The sequence below is a fragment of the Cervus canadensis genome, chromosome 8 (assembly GCF_019320065.1).
Source record: "Cervus canadensis isolate Bull #8, Minnesota chromosome 8, ASM1932006v1, whole genome shotgun sequence".
NCBI classification, from domain to species: Eukaryota; Metazoa; Chordata; class Mammalia; order Artiodactyla; family Cervidae; genus Cervus; species Cervus canadensis.
This window is the reverse complement of record NC_057393.1, coordinates 83216535-83237744: the sequence shown is the minus strand read 5'-3', so window position 1 is coordinate 83237744 and position 21210 is coordinate 83216535. Positions and strand designations below refer to the sequence as shown.

The 21210-nt window shown below is 38.8% G+C and overlaps 1 protein-coding gene across 1 annotated transcript in view; it reads left to right on the top strand.

The window, feature by feature from the left end:
• The window catches only part of RYR2 (ryanodine receptor 2), a 595071-nt gene that overhangs the window by 244800 nt on the left and 329061 nt on the right, over positions 1-21210 (top strand). Inside the window, exons 25-26 of the mRNA XM_043477303.1 lie at positions 7295-7378; positions 20169-20328. Coding sequence (XP_043333238.1) covers positions 7295-7378; positions 20169-20328 — 244 coding nt within the window. The remainder of the gene's footprint in view (positions 1-7294; positions 7379-20168; positions 20329-21210) is intronic.

Here is a 21210-nt window from a genome sequence, read left to right as displayed (position 1 = left end):
ATTTAATTGGCTGAGTCGGGTCTTAGTAGTTGCAGCATCCACAATCTTGGTTGCCTCCTGCAGATCTTTCATTGTGGTGTGAGGGCTCTGTAGTTACAGCATAAGGGCTTACTTGCTTTGAGGCATGTGGAATCTTAGTTCCCTCATCAGGGCTCAAACCCATGTCCCCTTGCATTGCAAGGCAGATTTTTAACCACTGGATAATCAGGGAAGTCCCAGACCTAAGTTTCTTGAGGGCAGACATCTCACTTGATTTTAGTCACCATCATTTGAACTTTACACAGAGCTTAGTAATGCTTGTCAAATGAATGAAGCAACAAATAAGCAATAAAACTCAGTCTCTAGGCAGGCTTTTATATACCAAATGCTTATCAGAGAAACGGGGTGCCTTCTCTTCTCTCTGTGGCTTTGTGTCAGTCTGTCTCTTCTTGTCGGTGGCCTTATAGTTGAAGTAATAAAATGCCACATGAACCAATTATTGCCACTTAATCTTATAGTCAAGATGTACTGAATGCATATGTAAGTTACTGTGGGACACAGAGGAATCAGATGGGAGCTGACCCCTAGCATGTCTTTTCCACTTCCCCTACTCTGTTCTTGTCTGTTAACCTCTGCACAAGCTTCATGGCCCACACTGCTCTCTCCCAATCTTCTGCAGGCCATAAAACCATTTAAAATGTGTGAATTGAACAGTGTTAAGTCAAATAAAATTGTCTTAATAAAGATTACATAAAGACCATCTATATGTCTTCCTTGGAGAAATGTCTATTTAGGTCTTCCACCCATTTTTTTGACTGGGTTGTTTGTTTCTTTGATATTGAACTTCATGAGCTGTTTGTGCATTTTAAAGACTGATCCCTTGTTAGCTGCTTCATTTGCAAATATTTGCTCCCATTCTGAGGGTTGTCTTTTCAACTCATTTATGGTTTTCTTTGCTGTGCAAAAACTTTTAAGTTTAATGCTCTGTGGTGACCCAGATGGATCGAATGAATGGGGGTTATGTGGGAGGGAGACCCAAGAGGGAGGGAAAATATGTATACATAGAGCTGATTCAGTGTGTGGCACAGCAGAAACTAACACAGCATTGTAGAGCGACTATACCCCAATTTTTAAAAAAGATAATGTAAAGACAAAAGAGTTTTTATTCAAAGAACTTGATGTGGTTAATAGTATTAAATAGATTTCTTAAAATATTCATTGTTCTCATTCAAAAATCTCCTTGGATTAGACATAAAGTGCTTAGCTATAGTATCAGAAATATCTGTAAAACAAAACAAAATCAATACTTTGGATCTCATTGAAAGTAGAATCTTTTGTACTACAAAAGAAACCATGTAGAAAATGAAGACATAGGGTACAGAGTGGGAGAAAATATTTATAAATCATGTAAGTTTACATTCGTAGGATTTGTGGTAAATCATAGATGTGCCAATAAAGAACTTGTACACAGAATATATAGGTAACTCTTACAACTACATAATAAGAATACATACAGCCCAGGGATTAAACCCGTGTCTCCTGCATTAGCAGGCAGATTCTTTACCACTGAGCCACCAGGGAAGCCCCTTGTTTGGCACATGTTTTAACTAACTGCACAGCTTCAGTTAGTTCCTGCTCTTGCAGTTTAATGGTCAGTCTCACTTTTGTCGTATATAATCTAAAATTTAACAATAACAGGATGTTTAAATGTGTGTATCTATATCTATCTCCAGATTGTCACTTTTTTAAATGTTAAGGAGGGTAAGTGTAAATGGATTTTAGATACTTGACCTTTCTTTTGGAACTGACCAGACGTTAGAAATTGTCATCCAAAAAGTTTATGCCATTGCATCTTATTCTATTGAAGTAGGTGGAACCACTCATTATCAGGAATACTAAAGGATGTTGTTCTGCCTAAGTCTGGGGACTTTTAAAGTTGAACTCTAAATGTGAATGATGATGATCTTTCTTGGGAAAATCAACAAAAGGTCATTCATTAACGGGAGTTAAAAAACAATAGGGAGTGTCTAAACAATGGAAAAACTGTTATTGGCAAATTGGAATCCCAGTGTATTATGTAAAAAGGAGATTTTTCTAGACTGGAAAGTCCAGAAAACGATTTAAAAACATAAGGGGACTTAAGTATATCAGAAAAGTAGCATTTCAAATCAGTGGTAAAAATGAATTGTTCATCTGTACCATTTTTCTAGATTCCATATATATGCATTAATATATTTGTTTTTCTCTTTCTGACTTATGTCACTGTGTATGACAGTCCATCCGTGTCTCTGCAAATGGCACAATTTCATTCCTTTTTTATGGCTGAGTAATTTCCCTGTATGTATCGTATCTTCTTTATCCCTTCCTCTGTTGATGGACCTTTAGGTTGCTTTGATGTCCTGGCTATTGTAAATAGTGCTACAGTGAACTTTGGGGTGCATGTATCTTTTGGAAGTAAGGTTTTCTCTGGGTATATGCTTAGGAGTGGGATTGCTGGGTCATATGGAAGTTCTATTTTACTTTTTTAAAGAAACCTCCATACTATTCTCCATAGTGGCCAAAATGAGAAGGAAATCCAATAAAGAGGGGTTATGCATATACATATAGCTGATTCATTTTGCTGTATGGCAGGAGCTAACACGTAAAACAGCTATACTCCAATAAATTTTTTAAACATATTATTCAGTAAATATTTTATGGATAACTGAGTATCCATCAGGGAAATAAAGTTAAACGCTTAATCTTAATACATATGGCTTCCCTGATGCTTGTTTAAAAAGCATAGATATTTCCTTGAAACAATTTAACAAATGGGAAATTTCTTTATGGTGGTGATTCAGTAGCTCAGTCGTGTTGGACTCTTTGTTAACTAATGGATTATAGCCTGCCAGGCTTCTCTGTCTATGAGATTTCCCAGGCAAGAATACTGGAGTGGGTTGCCACTTCCTTCTCCAGGAGATATTTCTGACCCAGGAATCGAACCCAGGTCTCCTGCATTGCAGGCAGATTCTTGCATTGCAGGTGGTTACTTTACTAACTGAGCTACCAGGGAAGCCCAATCTCTAAGTATTATATAAAACCCAGAAGCCATTTTTATAAAAAAACAGAAAGATTCAATTGTGTAAAAGCAAAATGAAATCGCAACAAATTGAAAACTCTACATAGAACACCATAAAGAAAGTAAAAAGACAAATCACAAACTGGAGAAAATATTTGTAACTTATATCTTGTGTACTTGAAGAGATTATAAACTGCAACAGTAAAGCCCAAATCTAACAGAAAAGTGAACAAGGAATATTTTCATAGAAAGAAGTGAAAAGTTGTTGCTGCACGATAAGACGCGGGATTCTTGGCCTCTGGAGGAGACGAGGCTGGATCGCTCAGAGCTTTTGCGTAATAAAGTTTTATTAAAGTATAAAGGAGATAGAGAAAGCTTCTGACATAGGCATCAGAAGGGGGCAGAAAGAGTTCCCCCCTGCTAGTCTTTAGTTGGATGTTATATAGTCACTCACAGTCTGTTAATGAAAAGAAAAGAATGTCTTAAAACTCAGAATGGCACCAGGCCCCTCATCCATAAATTGCATTTTGTGATAATCTTGGCACCAGATGATTCATCCCAGGCCATAAAACGATTGACTTGAATCTTGTAGAAGGGCAGATTACCATACAAATAGTTTCGTTTACATAGATTAGGGGAACAATATCCGAGTATAACATACTGGTTTGTCAAGTAGGTTCTAAGCCTTTGGCAGAACTGACTTGAAGACAGAATCTGGGATAAATGCATAGCACATTAACATAGCTTAAGGCAAACATTTCCATAAGAAAAATGTATTGGTTAACTCAAGGTTTGAGAATAGTTACCTTCAGGTGAAACCAGGTGTCGTGGCAACACAGTATTTTAAGAGAAACCTTTTAAATTTGTATAGAGAAGGAAAAATGTCTCTAGTTTGTTTCCTCCTGAAAATGTCAGACACTTGCAGCCTATTTCCTCCCTTTTCAGACCCCTGGCCTTCCTGTCTGTTACCCTCTCAAAGGGAAGTACAGATATCAGTGAAGCAGAAAAAAGATGCTCAAATGCAATTATATTAAGAACAATGCAAATTAAAACTATAAATGAGATCTCATTAGGATATTAATGGACAACTCTGTTGGAACAGGCATGGGAAATAGGCAGTGTCATCCTTTGCTTATGGGAATAAAATGATCACCAGCTTTAAAGACATTTTGGCAATACTTGTCAAACGCTGAAATGTGTATCCCCTGTGATACAGTAATTGCGTGTCTAGGAATTTATCCTACAGATGAAGGTTACATTTCAGTTCAGTTTAGTGTCTCAGTCATGTCCAGCTCTTTGTGACCCCATGGACTGCAGCATGCCAGGTCTCCCTGTCCATCACCAACTCCTGGAGTTTACTCAGACTCGTTTCCGTTGAGTAGGTGGTGCCGTCCAATGATCTCATCCTCTGTCGTCCCCTTCTCCTCCTGCCTTCAATCTTTCCCAGTATCAGGGTCTTTTCAAATGAGTCAGTTCTTCGCATCAGGTGGCCAAAGTATTGGAGTTTCAGCTTCAGCATCAGTCCTTCCAGTGAATATTCAGGACTGATTTCCTTTAGGATGAACTGGTTTGATCTCCTTGCAGTTCAAGGGACTCTCAAGAGTCTTCTCCAACACCACAGTTCAAAAGCATCAATTCTTTGGCACTCATTTTTCTTTATAGTCCAATTCTCACATCCATACACGACTACTGGAAAAACCATAGCTTTGACTAGTTAGATGGACCTTTGTTGGCAAACTAATGTCACTACTTTTTAATATGCTGTCTAGGTTCTTCATAAGTTTTCTGCCAAGGAGCAAGCATTTTCTAATTTCATGACTGCAGTCACCATCTGGAGTGATTTTGGAGACCGAAAAATTAAAGTCTGTCACTGTTTCCATTGTTTCCCTATCTGTTTGCCATGAAGTGATAGGACCAGATGCCACAATCTCAGTTTTCTGAATATTGAGTTTTAAGCCAACTTTTTCACTCTCCTCTTTCACTTTCATGAAGAGGCTCTTTAGTTCTTCTTCCCTTTCTGCCATAAGCGTGGTGTCATCTACGTATCTGAGGTTATTGATATTTCTCCCAACAATCTTGATTCCAGCTTGTGCTTCCTCCAGCCCAGTGTTTCTCATGATGTACTCTGCATATAAGTTAAATAAACAGGGTGACAATATACAGCCTTGACGTACTCCTTTCCCGATTTGGAACGTCTGTTGTTCCATGTCCAGTTCTAACTTTCTTCCTGACCTGCATACAGATTTCTCAAGAGGCAGGTCAGGTGGTCTGGTATTCCCATCTCTTGAAGAATTTCCCACAGTTTGTTGTGATCCACACAATCAAAGGCTTTGGCGTAGTCAATAAAGCAGAAATAGATGTTTTTCTGGAACTCTGTTGCTTTTACATTGATCAAATGAATGTTGGCAATTTGATCTCTGGTTCCTCTGCCTTTTCTAAATCCATCTTGAACATCTGGAAGTATAAGGTTCATGTACTGCTGAAGCCTGGCTTTCAGAATTTTGACCATTACTTTACTAGCATGTGAAATGAGTATAATTGTCCAGTAGTTTGAGCATTCTTTGGCATTAACTTTCTTTGAGATTGGAATGAAAACTGACCTTTTCCAGTCCTGTGGCCACTGCTCAGTCTTCCAAATTTGTTGTCATATTGAGTGCATCACTTTCACTGCGTCATCTTTTAGGATTGGAAATAGCTGAACTGGAATTCTATCACCTCCACTAGCTTTGTTCATAGTGATGCTTCCTAAGGCCCGCTTGACTTCGCATTCCAGGATGGCTGGCTCTAGGTGCGTGATCATACCATCATGATTGTCTGGGTCATGAAGATCTTTTTTGTACACTTCTTCTGTGTATTCTTGCCACCTCTTCTTGCCATATCTTCTGCTTCTGTTAGGTGCATACCATATCTGTCCTTATTGTGCCTATCTTTGCATGAAATGGTCCCTTGGTATCTTTAATTTTCTTGAAGAGATCTCTAGTCTTTCCCATTCTATTGTTTCCATTTCTTTGCATTGATTACTGAGGAAGACTTTCTTCCTTGCTCTTCCTCCTTGCTCTTTTTGGAACTCTGCATTTCAAATGGGTATGTCTTTCCTTTTCTCCTTTGCCTTTTGCTTCTCTTCTTTTCTTTTCACAGCTATTTGTAAGGCCTCCTCAGACAGCCATTTTGCTTTTTTGCGTTTCTTTTTCTTGGGAATGTTCTTGATCCCTCCCTCCTGTACAGTGTGCATGAGTCTCCTTCCATAGTTCTTCAGGTACTCTGTCTATCAGATCTAATCCCTTGAATCTATTTCTCACTTCCACTGTATAATCGTAAGGGATTTGATTTAGGTCATACCTGAATGGTCTAGTGGTTTTCCTTACTTTGTTAAGTCTGAATTTTCCAATAAGGAGTTCATGATCTGAGCCACAGTCAGCTCCCATTCTTGGTTTTGCTGACTGTATAGAGCTTCTTTATGTTTGTCTGCAAAGAATATAATCAGTCTGATTTTGATATTGACCATCTGGTGATGTCCATGTGTAGAGTCTTCTCTTGTGTTGTTGGAAGAGGGTGTTTGCTATGAACAGTGCATTCTCTTGGCAAAACTCTATTATCCTTTGGCCTGCTTCATTCTGTACTCCATTCTGTAGGTTACAGCACGTATGTTCAATGTATGAGGTTATTCATTGCAGCATTGTTTGTAATTACAAAAATTGTGAGCAGAAAATTGGATTAAACACTGTGACATATCCAGTGAGTGGAACACTTCAGAACTCTTGAAAAATAAACCAGCTATATATGAAGGATAGTGAATCAAAGTCATATCATGTATCAAAGTTTTATTGTGAAGTCAAGATAGCAAATTGTGGAAAACTGTCTCTTGCAGCTAATCATTGAGTAGAAGGAAAGCCACAACATGCATCAAACACACACACACAAATCTGCATTAGAATATGCATAGATTCTAGCAGGGCATCCAAGAATTAGTAACAACCAGTTCCTTTAGGGAAAGGAACAGAAGTCGGAGAGTCAGGATTGGAAAGAGACTTTTCAATATTTTCCTTTTTGTGTTTGAAACGTTCAATTTTCAAATGTCCTACTCATTACTCAGTAGTAAATAATTTCAAGTAAGTAAGCTTTCCTTTTGCTCCAAAGCAAAAGACCTCTCTGCATTTAAGGTGGACTGTTGTACCTCATTCCCAGCTGCTATTATATTGGATTATTGTGGACATAGGGAAGGGATTATTGCAACTTATGTTTGGTTTTGTTTTCCAGGACGTTGTTGGCTTTAGGATGTCATGTGGGTATATCAGATGAACATGCTGAAGAAAAGGTGAAAAAAATGAAGCTGCCAAAGAAGTAAGTTGAATGTCTAAGCAATGTTAAATGGTCCATGCATTACTTCAGTGTTACTGCACCTACATAACTCTCAGTGGAATCCTAGATTCCTTGCTTACACATAAGCTATAAAATTCAGATTCAGAATTTAAACATGCTGCATTAATATAGGGGCCACATCAAGTTTATGGTGGTGGGTTGAGAGTTTCCATCACAGTGCCCTAAGGAGAAATAGGCTCACAAAATATCTGGTAGTGTGTTATGAGTAGGTTATTTTCCTTGTGTGTGTGTGTGTGTGTGTGTGTGTGTGTGAGCACATGTCCACATCCTTATTGCATGTGGTTTCCCACTTTTCACCAGAAAATACATCGTTTTATTTATTTTCACAAAGAAAATCTATTTTAGGAGGAGTTATGAAGTCAGTGTTACCACTCCCACTTTAAGATGAGAAAACTGAGCCATGGGATGCTCTGGGAGTTATTTTGCCTACTGTATTGCAACCTCTGTGACCTTGTTTTAACTTCTTAAAACTTCAGCTTTCTTACCCACTCACAGGTATTAATAAGGGAAGTTTTAGGGATTAAATAAGTTAAGTGCTTAATGAATTATGGCTGTTTCATTTTGTTACTTTTTTGTTAAGTATTCAAAGCACTCTTTTGGGGCCTGTATGTTGTAAATAGCATGCCTGGAAGTTTGCCAAGTACTATCATGGAGCTTGAAATAACATACACGTGAGTGAGTGAGTGCAAGTCACTCAGTCATGTCTGACTCTTTGCAGCCCCATAGACTATACAGTCCATGGACTTCTCTGGGCCAGAATACTGAAGCGGGTAGCCTTTCCCTTCTCCAGGGGATCTTCGCAACCCAGGAATTGAAGCTAGGTCTCCTGCATTGCAGGTGGATTCTTTACCAGCTGAGCCACAAGGGAAACCCAAAGTATACATAGCTATTCCATAATTTTCTTCAGTCACCCCAGATAAAATTAAAGTAGAAATAGCATGCTTGCTATGCAAATTATAGCAGATCCTTTAGGCCAACAAACATTTTTACTCAATTCCTCCATTTAAAAAATGGTATTAAAAACACATTGTACAAAGTTGTATAAAGTGTAGGACTAACTTTTGAGACCAAAACCATATACAGTAAGTCCTGCATATAAACCTTCAAGTTGCAAACTTTCAAAGATGCAGATGTGCATCGAGTTCCAACAAGGAGCCAGGGCCTGCGCCATCAAATGTCAGGCATTAGTGAAATTGCAGCATGCCCTCCCCCTGGCTCCTGTTGCTAACAGTCCTTCAGCTCTACTGTCTCCTACCCCTTCTCCCTCCTCTAGTCCGTAATTCTTGCCTGTTCACTCGATGCCAGCCCCTGTATGCCCACTGTTGTTCTACTATACTTTTCAACGTACTATGCATGCTTGATTGCTAAGTCGCTTCAGTCGTGTCCAACTCTTTATGACTCTGTGAGCCGTGGTCTGCCGGGCTCCTCTGTCCATGGGATTCTCCAGGCAACAATACTGGAGTGGGCTGCCATGCACTTCTCTAGGGGATCTTCCTGACCCAGGGGTCAAACCTGTGTTTCATGTCTCCTGCATTGGTAGGCAGGTTCTTTACCACTAGCACCACCTGGGAAGCCCTCAAAGTACTGTACTATAAGATTAAAAATCTTTTCTTTATTTTTTGTGTTTGTTTTTCATGTATTATTTGTGTGAAAATATTATAAACCTATTACAGTACAGTACCATATATCAATTGTGTTAGTTAGATGCCTGGGCTTTTTTGGACTTACAAACTCACTCATAATAGAACTCATTTGTATGTAGGGGGCCTATTGTATAAAAGGAAACAAACAGAAAGACTGTAACTAAAGTATTCAATGCATCAAGTGAAGAATGTAACAGATAGCATCTGTAGCAGAGCAGACCAAGTAGAAGAAAGAGTAAATGACCTGGAGGATAAGAATAAAGAAATGATCCAGTCACCAGAGGAGGGGAAACTTCAGATTAAAAGAGTGATGAAGGCCTATAAAAACTATCATATTCTACCAGAAACACAAATATCTGAATAATTGGGTTTCAGGATAGGAGAGGGAGAAGGAGACAGGGAATTCATTTAAAGAAACTATATTTGAGAGTATCTCAGGCTTGGGGAAAGACTTAGACATACAAGTCCATAAAGCTAAAAGAATGCCCTTTTATCTCAAGTAAAAAGACCTCCCCAAGATGCGCTACAGTGAAACTCTAAAATCAATGAGAAAGAAATCATCCTACATAAACTAGGGGGAAAGAAAGTAACCTACAAAGTGATCTCATTAAGCTATTAGTTGATTTCTCAACAGAAACTCTATGGGGCAGGAGAGGATGAAATGACACCTTCAAAGTGTTGAGAGATAAAAATTGCCAGCCAAGAATACTTTATGCAACAAAGTTGCCTTACAGATATCAAGGAGACATAAAGGCTTTCCCAGACAAAAGCTGAGGGAGTTCACCGCCAAGAGACTTGCAGGAAATGTTGAAAGGAATTCTTCAAGGTGAAATGAAAAGATGCTGATCAGGAACAAGACAACATAACAAAAATACACAGTACACTGCTCTTAGAGAAACAAAGACAGTCTGACGCAGAGAAGTATTAGGGTGGTATATCAGTCCCTTCACTGTAGTACAAAAGTTAAAGGAAGAAAATAGTAAAAGAATTATGTGTGCTTAGTCTCTCAGTCTTGTATGTCTCTTGTGGCCCCATAGACTGTAGCCTGCCAGGCTTCTCTGTCCATGGGATTCTCCAGGCCAGAATATTGGAATGGGTTGCCATTTCCTTCTCCAGGGGATCTTCCTGACCCAGGGATCAAACCCACGTCTCCTGCATTGCAGTCAGATTCTTTACCGACTGAGCTACAGGGGAAGCCCATAAAAAGAATTATAAGTGCTATAAATATAAATTATTAATGAATGCAGGACATAAAAAGAAGTAAATTGTATCATCAGTAATATAAAAGAGAGGAGAAAAAGTTGGATCCTTTCTAGGTTTGCAAAGGTGAGTTGCTAAGCCTAAAATGGACTGTTTTATCTGTATGATATTTTATGTAATTTGCAAGGTTACCACAAAAGAAAAACCTAGAATGGACTCAACAAAACCAAGAAAGAGAAAACAAAGCATATCAACATGGAAAATAATTTATGGATATAGACATAGACAGAGGGAAAAAGAAACAATGGAAATAAAAAGTAACCAGAGAGCAATTAATAAAATGGTGTTAGTATGCCTTTGCATGTCAGTAATCACTCTAAATGTAAACGGATTAAATTCACCATTCAAACCGTATAGAGCAGTTGGATGGATAAAAAAACAGACCTAACTATACACTGCCTACAGGAGATCCATTTCAGATTTAAGAACAATGTAGATCCAAACTGTAGTTAGAATGATGTGCTTCATTCCATTTTTTAAAATAGGCAACCTGAGTGTTAGTTTTTTTCCCTGATAATACAGATCATCTCTCTGAAAATCTGTGAGGACGTTTATAGAATATGTGATTCATTGTGGTTCTGTTTTCCTTCTCCCTCTTTCTCCTCACCCTCCTCTCTAAGCAAACCAGCAGGCGGCTGAATAGTACAGCACATTATTGTCTATTCTTAATTTTGTAAATCTTCCCACATTTGTTATAAAATCAAACTCTTGACCCACTGCAGAGTTTGATGAGCAGAGTCCAATTGCTGAAGGAATAAAGTAAAATACAGCTGAAAAGGAACACATTCCCAGATATTGTGGTTCACAATATCTTATATCCCTGAGTAGTGAGAATTTTTTTAAATCTAAAAAATGAAAATGCAGTTCTTATCTGAATACCAATGCCTGTCATTCACACTTTTTGTTAGCACTTATCTGCTGTTAAGTCAACCCCAAATGTAGTAGGTCAGAAACTGGTTGCTTTATATATCACTGGGAAGTAAGAGATAGTGCTGAGTTATGAAAAAGTATATTAGAATTATTTGAGAAGTATTTACGACTTGTGCTAAATTCCCTCCCTCCTGCACCACAGTCTTACCCTGCTGCTGTAAAACCACTATCGTGATGTCAAGTTGAGGTGTAACTGGTATCTCTCAGGCATATTGGGCCAGATACAAGATTAAAAATGATATTCTCAGTGTTCATATATGTGTATAAATTTAAATGACTTTCAGAAATTAATGCTTAGATGGATCCAGAATATTCAGACCCATATTTATACAGTGCATATAGACACAAGCCCACACACAAAATACAGTGTCTATAAATATTTACCTAAATGAAAAATAGTGTTACAAATGCAGCTGGATTTTTTCCCCATAAGTATGAGGCCCTGTGATTGTGAAGAAAGAAATATTTATATACTGTTTTTATGTGTAGTGAGTAAATTTCACAGACCACAAATTTTAAAATGTGCCAACATGTACTGTTCTTCATTAGTTCTCATTGGACTTAATTTCCTGTTTAAACCCAATGGGCCTTGCAGCCAGAACGCAGCTTGTTAGTGACAACCCACTCCTAGGCTTTTCACTGCAAACTCAATTGAAATCGCAGTTTTCTCTTTATTCTCACCTATGTGTTTTGATTTCAAAGGTCATCTTCTGAAAGCCGTCTTTCTCTGCCTCCTTAAAATTGCAGCCTATTTAAAATTCTGCTTTCTCTCCTGTCCCCTTTCCTACTTGATTTTTTTCTGATAGTATTTAAATATCATCTAACATACTATTATGTTTGTTTTGCTTACTACCTTAGTCCTCATCTAAACATAATTACCTATAAAAATAGATTGTTTATCCATATTATTCAACGATGTATCATTAGTTCCCAGAACAGGGCCTGAAACATTTGAGCGCAGGATAAATATTTGAATTCAGTTCAAATTCAAAGTTTACCCCCTTCTTACTCCCAGGGCTATGTATCTTTGGGACACTCACCTGATTGGGGAGGAAACATTGGGTCCTTGGACATTCTCATTTGAGTGTGCTGTCAGGAACTGAATTACATCAAAGAAAACCAGAGCCAGACAGAAGTTAAAGGAAGAAAGACAAATTTTATTCCAGAACTATTACAATAGGGGAAGAGAAACCTCAGTAGTCATACACTGGGTTGGCCAAAAAATTCGGGTTTTCCCGTGAGATATTATGGAAAAACCCAAATGAATTTTTGGCAATCCCAATACAAGAAGGACAAGTGGGGATTTGTAGACAGGACCAGTGTTAGGGGTCAGTGGGTGGAAAATTACTAAGAGGAAACATCAAGGGAAAAGGGGATTCTGGTAAAACAAAATTTGTAGGATTGTTGCTAATGGCAGATCAGAGTGATAGGATGTCAAAGGTGGGGTATGAGGAATGTGATCGGATATCATGAGTGGGGGATTTCCACCAAGCTGACCTAAGCAGGAGTCTTGCTAAAACTGGACTAAGCAAAACAAGGTCAAAGTCTATGGTCAGAAGCCAGGTCAGAAAGAGGATTCGGAGGCGCTTGAGTCAGGTTGGTCAAAGAAGATTCTTTATTAATTGTCTGCATTTACCTCTTCTGACATCTTACTGATTTTGAGTGGCCTTTGCCTGCAGCTGCTTGAAGCAGTATTTTGGTTTCCCAGCCAGAGATTAACGTCAGGTCTCGGTGGTGAGAGCACTGAATTCTAGCCACCAAACCAGTGACCAGTGTGACAGGGTCCCTGACCCATCAGCTTTGTTGAAATGAATTCTCACAAACAGACAGAAAGTAGTGAAACAAAGTGTTTATTAGGAGAAAAAAGGTACATGTGAATATACTCACAGGACAGATTCAGAGAGAGACTCGCGCCCTCTGGGTAGTTTGAATCACTTTTATGGAGCATTTCTTCTGGGTTTCCTCTAGACTGTCCTCTTACTTTGCCTAGCTCTGGGTCCATCTGTAGTATTTCTCAGGATCCTCCCATGTGTCTGTGTGCTCATCTCTCAGCCAAGATGGATCCTAGTGGGTAGGTTAACATCACTGACTATGTGGTGATAGCCCTTCCTTTTTGATCTCCAAGGAGCCCTTCTGTGCATGTATAGTTGGGAAGCTCTCCTTGACTTTGAGAGTGAGGAAGCTGTAGTCTCTATCTTTTATCTGGACAGGGCTTAGCACCTCCAAATATCCTCCTGCTGTTGTCCTCATCTTGGAGTATCTGTCCATGGGGGATAAACTCCAGCTACTCAGCTTGGGGTCCGTCTGTCTCCTGCCTCATTTGGGGTCCGTCTGTCTCCTGCCTCATTTGGGGATGCACGTTTTCCTGACTGATCTTTGGACCACACACTGGATCTTTCTTCCTCACCTCTTTTGAGTCCTCAAGGTCCTTGCTGTTCTTTCACCTCCACTCAGGCCTCATTTGGAGGTTGGAAACCTAGGAATACTGTCTTCGGCAACTTGAGGACTTTAGTCTTTAGGCAGAGAGAGGGGGGAATGTTGCCTGGCAGCCTAGTCTTGGCTTGGTGCCAGATCTGTTCTCCTGAATCTGTGCTGCACAAGGGTTTGGGTGTGGGAGATTCTAGAAACTGGCCATTCTCCTGCGTCTAATCTGGTAAGTAAGCCACAAGCTGTCTTGACTGTGGGATCTGTCTGGTCTCCATCTGGGCAAGCAGGTAGAGAATGCTGAATTCCTCTAATTCTCTCCTCCTCTAGGCTCTGAAACCTTCATCCAGCACATCAGGTCCTTGCTCTTTTAATATTCAAAAGTAGAGCTATTCATATCAGAAGGCCTTTCTCTAAATACTGTTATCTCTGCTATGACTTTTCGAAGCCTATTCTAAAAATCCAAAAGCCAAGAATGGCTTTTTTGGTCTTTCTTGAAATGATCCTCTCTTGATTTGTTTCGAAGGGGCTATGAGGAAGAACTTGGAGTGAAAAAGGGATTAAAGATGGTGGAGGCACAGGGCATGTCATATTATGTGTTTATTTAAAAGCAAAATGGGGATCTCCCTGGTGGTCCAAGGGCTAAGCTCTGAGCTCTCAATTCAGGGAGCCTGGGTTCAATCCCTGGTCAGGGAAATAGATCCCACATGCTGCAACTGAGACCCAATGCAGCCGAATTAGTTCAGTTCAATGGCTCAGCTGTGTCTGAGTCTTTGCGACCCCGTGGACTGCAGCATACCAGCCTTCCCTGTCCATTACCAACTCCCAGAGCTTGCTCAAACTCAGGTCCATCGAGTTGGTGATGCCATCCAATCATCTCATCCTCTGTCATCCCCTTCTTCTCCTGCCCCCAATCTCTCTCAGCATCAGGGTCTTTTTCAATGAGTCAGTTCTTTGCATCATGTGGCCAAGGTATTAGAGCTTTAGCTTCAGCATCAGTCCTTCCAATGAATATTCAGGGTTGATTTCCTGAAGGATTGACTGGTTGGATCTCCTTGCAGTCCAAGGGACTCTCAAGAGTCTTCTCCAACACCACAGTTCAAAAGAATCGATTCTTCAGCACACAACCTTCTTTATGGTCTAGCTCTCACATCCATACATGACTACTGGAAAAACCATAGCTTTGACTAGAGGGGCCTTTGTAATGTCAAAGTAATGTCTCTGCTTTTTAATATGCTATCTAGGTTTGTCATAGCTTTTCTTCAAAAGGATCAAGCTTCTTTTAATTTCATGGCTGCTGTCACCATCTGCATTGATTTTGGAGCCTGAAAAAATAAAGTCTGTCATTGTTTCCATTTAGTGACAGCCAAATAAATAAGTAAATAAATGAGTTTTTAAAATACATGTAAAGAGAAGAAGTGAAGGAGTAGAAGAAACAGATTCCTTCTAATTTCCCAAAAGTAGTAGAAGAAGCAGATTCCTTCTAATTTCTCAACTGAAATTATTCTTCTGTATTTGTTTTCTGGAGGTTTTGTTGTTGTTGTTAATATTCTCTGTCTCCTTTCTTTGAGAATGTCAACCCAGCTCCATTTTTAGTAGCTGTGCTTCTAGCAAAACTTGTTCTGAGTATCTGTGGTGTGCAGTCATCTGAGATTTTCCCATTTGTTCCAAGGTACTTGGAGGACTGATTTGGTTTTGAAATTTACAGCTAACATCCACTGAACTTGGACATAATCTTTTCATGTTTACTGTGCATCTTTCACAATGTAATGACTTCCAAGCTTCATTTACTCTGATTCATACTAAACAAGAAAGCTTGAGAGGTGGGAGAGGCTGGAAAAACAGAAAAGACTTAGCCTTCTTGTTTTGGTATTCTACCACGTTTTTGTTTTTTTATTTTTATTTTTTTTTATTAGTTGGAGGCTAATTACTTCATAACATTTCAGTGGGTTTTGTCATACATTGATATGAATCATCCATAGATTTACCCGTATTCCCCATCCTGATCCCCCCTCCCACCTCCCTCTCCACCCGATCCCTCTGGGTCTTCCCAGTGCACCAGGTCCGAGCACTTGTCTCATGCATCCCACCTGGGCTGGTGATCTGTTTCACCATAGATAGTATACATGCTGTTCTTTTGAAATATCCCACCCTCACCTTCTCCCACAGAGTTCAAAAGTCTGTTCTGTATTTCTGTGTCTGCCACGTTTTTGTTGCACTACTTTAATTGGCCCTTTAGTGACATTATACTGAACACTTTTTTTAAAAACTCACTTATAATTCCTGCCTGGGGAAAGAATGTGGGTCAGGTGGGAATGAAGCACAGAATCGAATTGCTGCTTTGTATGACAGTTCACCCCTGGGGCCAAGTATTATCGGTTGTTTGCTTACATCTTTGGTAATTCAATGCAAATGAAACTGGCGGTTCCTCAGTCCTCCCCCCGCCACCCCTGCCCCCCTCACCAGGCAAAGAAGTTTTTTAGAAGAAATTTTGCTGTAAGGAAACTGATGCTCAGAGAGTTTTATGTGATTTGTTAAACTCACTTTCAAAAAAATATTTATTATATATTACATCAAATAAAACTAACAGCTAGTAACTACAAAAGAACTTTGACACTTTGAAAATGACTATATTGAATGTATTTGTTTAGTACCATATATATTCCTCATAACCTAAATTTGCAAAATGATTGATGGTCCTGCATCTTAGAATATGAAAGTAAAGGAAGTTAAAAACTACACCTACTAGACAAATACATGACAGAAGAAAGAGACCTATTGATTGGTTCTGGGAGAATTTTCCCTGAAAGCTTGAAAAGGTAGGATGTACTACATAGATGTCTTTAATATGAGCTAAGCATGTTTTCTATTAGTGTAGTTACTAATGACATGCCTTTTCCCTAGTATTTGGGCTACAAAATCCCATTTCCGAAGAATTGTAGCAATCTTTCCTTTATTTCTTTTAAATTTCTGGAAATCAATCTGAAACTTTACTTGGAATTATTTAGCTTCCAAGATTCACTTCGATTGCATTTTATTCAAAAGCTTCGTTCTTTGTCCTTTTCCAATCACAAAAAGAAAATAGGTTCTATTAGTAGTTGGTTGATCTTTATGTACCTAGTTAGATTGTATTAATAAGATGAAATGGGCATGATTTGCTAAAGTGCACTTATGTACTTTTAAAAATCTCATTTTGGTATAGTGATTTTGATTCTTTCTTTGTTATGTCCTGTGAATGATTTTGTAAGTCATTATTGATGCCACTAATAAAAGCATTCATGATGTTACCGTTTTTAACATATTGAGGTTGAAGTCTTAATTTCAAAGATATTTGTATTTATTTACACTGTAAAAGATGAAGTACAACAGTGTGGAAATAAGGTTCAGGTGAAATGGGAATTAATAACTTCAATTTGAATGGGATTATTCATCATTTAAAAGTACTACTTGAAACTTTAAATTCTTTCTTACCCTAGACTATGAAGGAAAGCTGGTAGAATGAATCGTAGTCTACATCTGAAAATGAATGTGAATTAATTATTGGGTCATTTCAAATCAGTAGATGCAAATGAATCTCCATAGGCTTTCATTGTGATTACTAGAGAACTAAAGCAACTCTAATAGATATTGTATACAGTGAGAGAAAAATTTAGAAAGTAAAGAGAAATGCTTATGCCAGAATTATGGCATGTACATATAGTATATGTCATACTACTCTACAGAAATACAGTAGAATGTGTAGTTCTACTATACACTAATAGAATTTATCTGTAAGTTTTTGTAGAAAATACCCTTCAAAAATTCCTCTGCCTTTGACATTGCTGACAAGTCTACTATTAGAATTGATCACAAGAGAAGTATCTTTCCTCTTTTTAGAAAACATATATCACTCACTAAGGTGGCGTAGGCTGTAATCAGTTCTTCACAGAGTACCTTCAAAACTTGAGCCTGTCTGTCACAGCTAGGAGGGATCAGGACCACGGGAAAATTAGAGAAGAAAGAGAATTATGTGCTGGGTGATACTGGGGAAATTCAGGAGAAAGGGGTGAGAAACAGAAGTGGGAAGGGGTTGAGTACAAAAGACCCAGTTCTTTATCATTGCCCCCAGCTCTTCGTCCAGCAAATAATGTTAAACTTGGAAATTAGATGATGCTGGGCTTGATCACCTCTTGGTACATTTGAAATGTATTGAGTGCTTTCTTGAAGAAAATATTTTCCAAGTGAGAACTTGAATATAGACTGTGCTTACAGTTGACAGATATGTCCATTTAAATATACAGATTCTATAAAAGACAGTGATTTGTATGAGTGATTCAGAAGTCCCATGTGGCTTCTTTATAGAAAAATAAAATGTATTGTTAATGATTTAAAACAGAACAAAATTTCATGTCAGTAAATTCAACTGTGGATGTAAATGAAGTGATATAAGGTAGTAATTAGCCACAATTTTTGCAATTGCCAGACCAATCTGATCTACTTAAACAAAACAAAAAGTTCTTTAAGACTTCTGCCTATAGATAAATCATTTATAAAATGCAAGATGTCTTATAATGAAGTAGAAGTTCAATGAAGTATAATGAAGTTATTTAAGGTAAAGTCAACTTTATTCAACCTTAAATGATTTATTTCTGTCATACACAGATTCAGTCAGCAGATTTTTATTGAATATCTACCACATATCAGGCACTATCTTAGGTTTTCTCCTTGTTACTAAAGAGCTTACCTTTTAATTTGGCTAGCCATAATCCAGAATAATTAGAAGAATAAAGATTATTTATAGTTTTATCTTAGACCATTTTCTCATGTTCTGGTCTTTTTTTTTTTCTAACTTAGCGTAATCATCTGGCAAGTTTTGTTTACTTTGTTTGCACCAAAGGAGAATCTTTGAGATGAAGATGTGTATCTCTTTATATTCGTTTTGTACATAAAGTGAGTCCTTTTGAAGACTATAGATCGAAAGGCTGTTCTCTGCCAGGCACTCTTCTAAGTATAATGATAATTAGAAAAATGGATCAGAAGCAGATCCTGACCCCAAGGCACAGTTGATGGAAGGGGACGGAACAGTGACAGAGAATGAAAGAGAACCAGCTGTACAGTAGGCTTTGTGCCAGTCTCTCTAATAGATGAGACGGATGTCTCTGTGTGTGTGTGTGTGCATGTAGCAGTCATATCGCCCTAATAAATGTGTGTGCAAAATTTTATATTTTCTTTCTTTTTAAAATTTTATTTGTTTGTTTATTTATTTTTGGCTACATGGGCTCAAGGGCACATGGGCTTCAGTAGTTGGGGCTCACAGGCTCTAAAGCATGGGCTCAGTAGCTGTGGCAAATGGGCTTAGTTGCCCTGCAACATGTGGGGTCCTCTCAGAACAGGGATGGAACCTGTGTCTGTTGCATTGGCAGGCAAATTCTTAACCACTGGACCATGAGGGAAGTCTGAAAATTTTTATATTTTCAATTTGCTATTTCTCCCCCCAAATTAAAAATTATACTGGTCTTGATACCTTTCTTCTCTAGCTCAAAGTGTGGAAATAGCCTCTGGTAAGCATTCCCTAAAATCCAGGCCTTAATCATATTTTAGATGATTACATGCCTGGTATTTTCTAGTCTCTGTCTTATCTAGAGGCTTCCTAAATTATGTAACTTGGAATGGCAATAGAAAAATAATGTATGAATGTGTTAGAATTCCCCTGTAGAATAATGAACAGCTTGTGTCTGAAAGGATACACAGATTCCTGAAATAAATATTACATGAATATAACAAGTAAATGTTGAAGAAAACTGAGGACTTAACAGAAAGAGAAATTCATTAACTATTTTAATTACTGATACTTTGATTTATGCTATACGAAAGCATCAACGTTTGGGACACAAACAATGATAAATGCTTCTCAAATTTGAGAGAGAGGTGTTGCTTCATTTCTGTTTTAGTGATATAAAAGTGAAAACATAAAGATCAGGTGGCTTTTCCACCGGATGAGTTTTTAGTTTAAGTGAAAGCATATCACCACGGGTCACCACTGTGGGCTGTGCTCTGCTGTGCTTAGTCACTGAGTCATGTCTGACTCTTTGCGACCCCATGGACTGTAGCCCTCCAGGCTCCGCTGCCCATGGGATTCTCCAGGCAAGAATACTGGGGTGGGTTGCCATGCCCTCCTCCAGGGGATCATGCCAACACAGGGGTCGAACCCAGGTCTCCCACATTCCCACATTGCAAGCGGATTCTTTACCAGCTGAGCCACCAGAGACGCCCAAGAATACTGGAGTGGGTAGCCTATCCCTTCTCCAGGAGATCTTCCCAACCCAGGAATTGAACTGGGGTCTCCTGCATTGCAGGTGGATTTTTTACCAGCTGAGCTACCAGGGAAGCCCACTGTGGTCTATGGAACAATAAAAATTAGAAACAATTGGAGTTAAAAGATTAATATAGGAATTTCTCAACCTTGATTTTTTTTGGACAGGCCTATTGTCTATGTCTTTGGCTTTGCTTTGTAGTTACCAACTGACAAGTGGATACAAGCCTGCCCCAATGGACCTGAGCTTTATCAAACTCACCCCATCTCAAGAGGCTATGGTGGACAAGTTGGCGGAAAATGCTCATAACGTGTGGGCTCGGGATCGGATTCGACAGGGCTGGACCTACGGCATCCAACAGGTATGTGGGACCTTAGCTCTACAGCACATGCTCTGAAATTGACCTAAGTGGGGACTAGTATACTTTGTAACAGAGAGATTAAATAATGACTATATTGAAACTCACATCATATAGATATCTTTAACGCACGTATGCACTGAAGCACTTGTTTGTTGCTGGACCCAGGACGTCAGTCCTCAAGCCTGGTTTTTATCATGAGGCTCCCAGTGAACGTTTCCAGACCACTGATTTATAACGTGGTTTTGTGACATTTCTCTGAGATTGATTTTTAGGATTGTTTTTAAGTATGTAAAATGTGATAGTATCAAGATAAATTAATAAAAGAGGTCCATAATGTCACATTTAATGCCCCTTGGGCCAGATGAATTTCATAATCCAGATTTTTTGAATGGTGGTAAAATGAAGTTGTTCCATAGTGCCCTCAGCAGAGCAGCAGACTATGTATAAATTATTCTTTGTTCAGCAGTGTAGACTGATGAAACCAGGAGAGAGAAAAAAAGATTATCAACAGCCTTGCATCAATGCAGGCCATTTTTTGCCACCAACTGTGTTTTTATTAAACTTAGTTTAAAAAAATTTCTTTTTCTAGATTTCAGAATTGTGGGCCTCTATTTTTAAAATTTTTTTTTAAATTGTATTTTTGACTGCTCTGGGTCTTTGTTGCTGTGCCTGGGCTTTCTATAGTTATGGTAAGTGGATGCTATTCTCCAGTTGCAGTGCGCAAGCTTCTCATTGCAGTGACTTCTCTTGTTGTGGCTCTAGAGGCACAAACTTCAGCAGCTGTGACATGCAGGCTTAGTTGTCTTGTGGCATGTGGGATCTTCCCAGACCAGGGATCAAACCCCTGTTCCCTGCACTGGGATGCAGATTCTTAACCGCCGG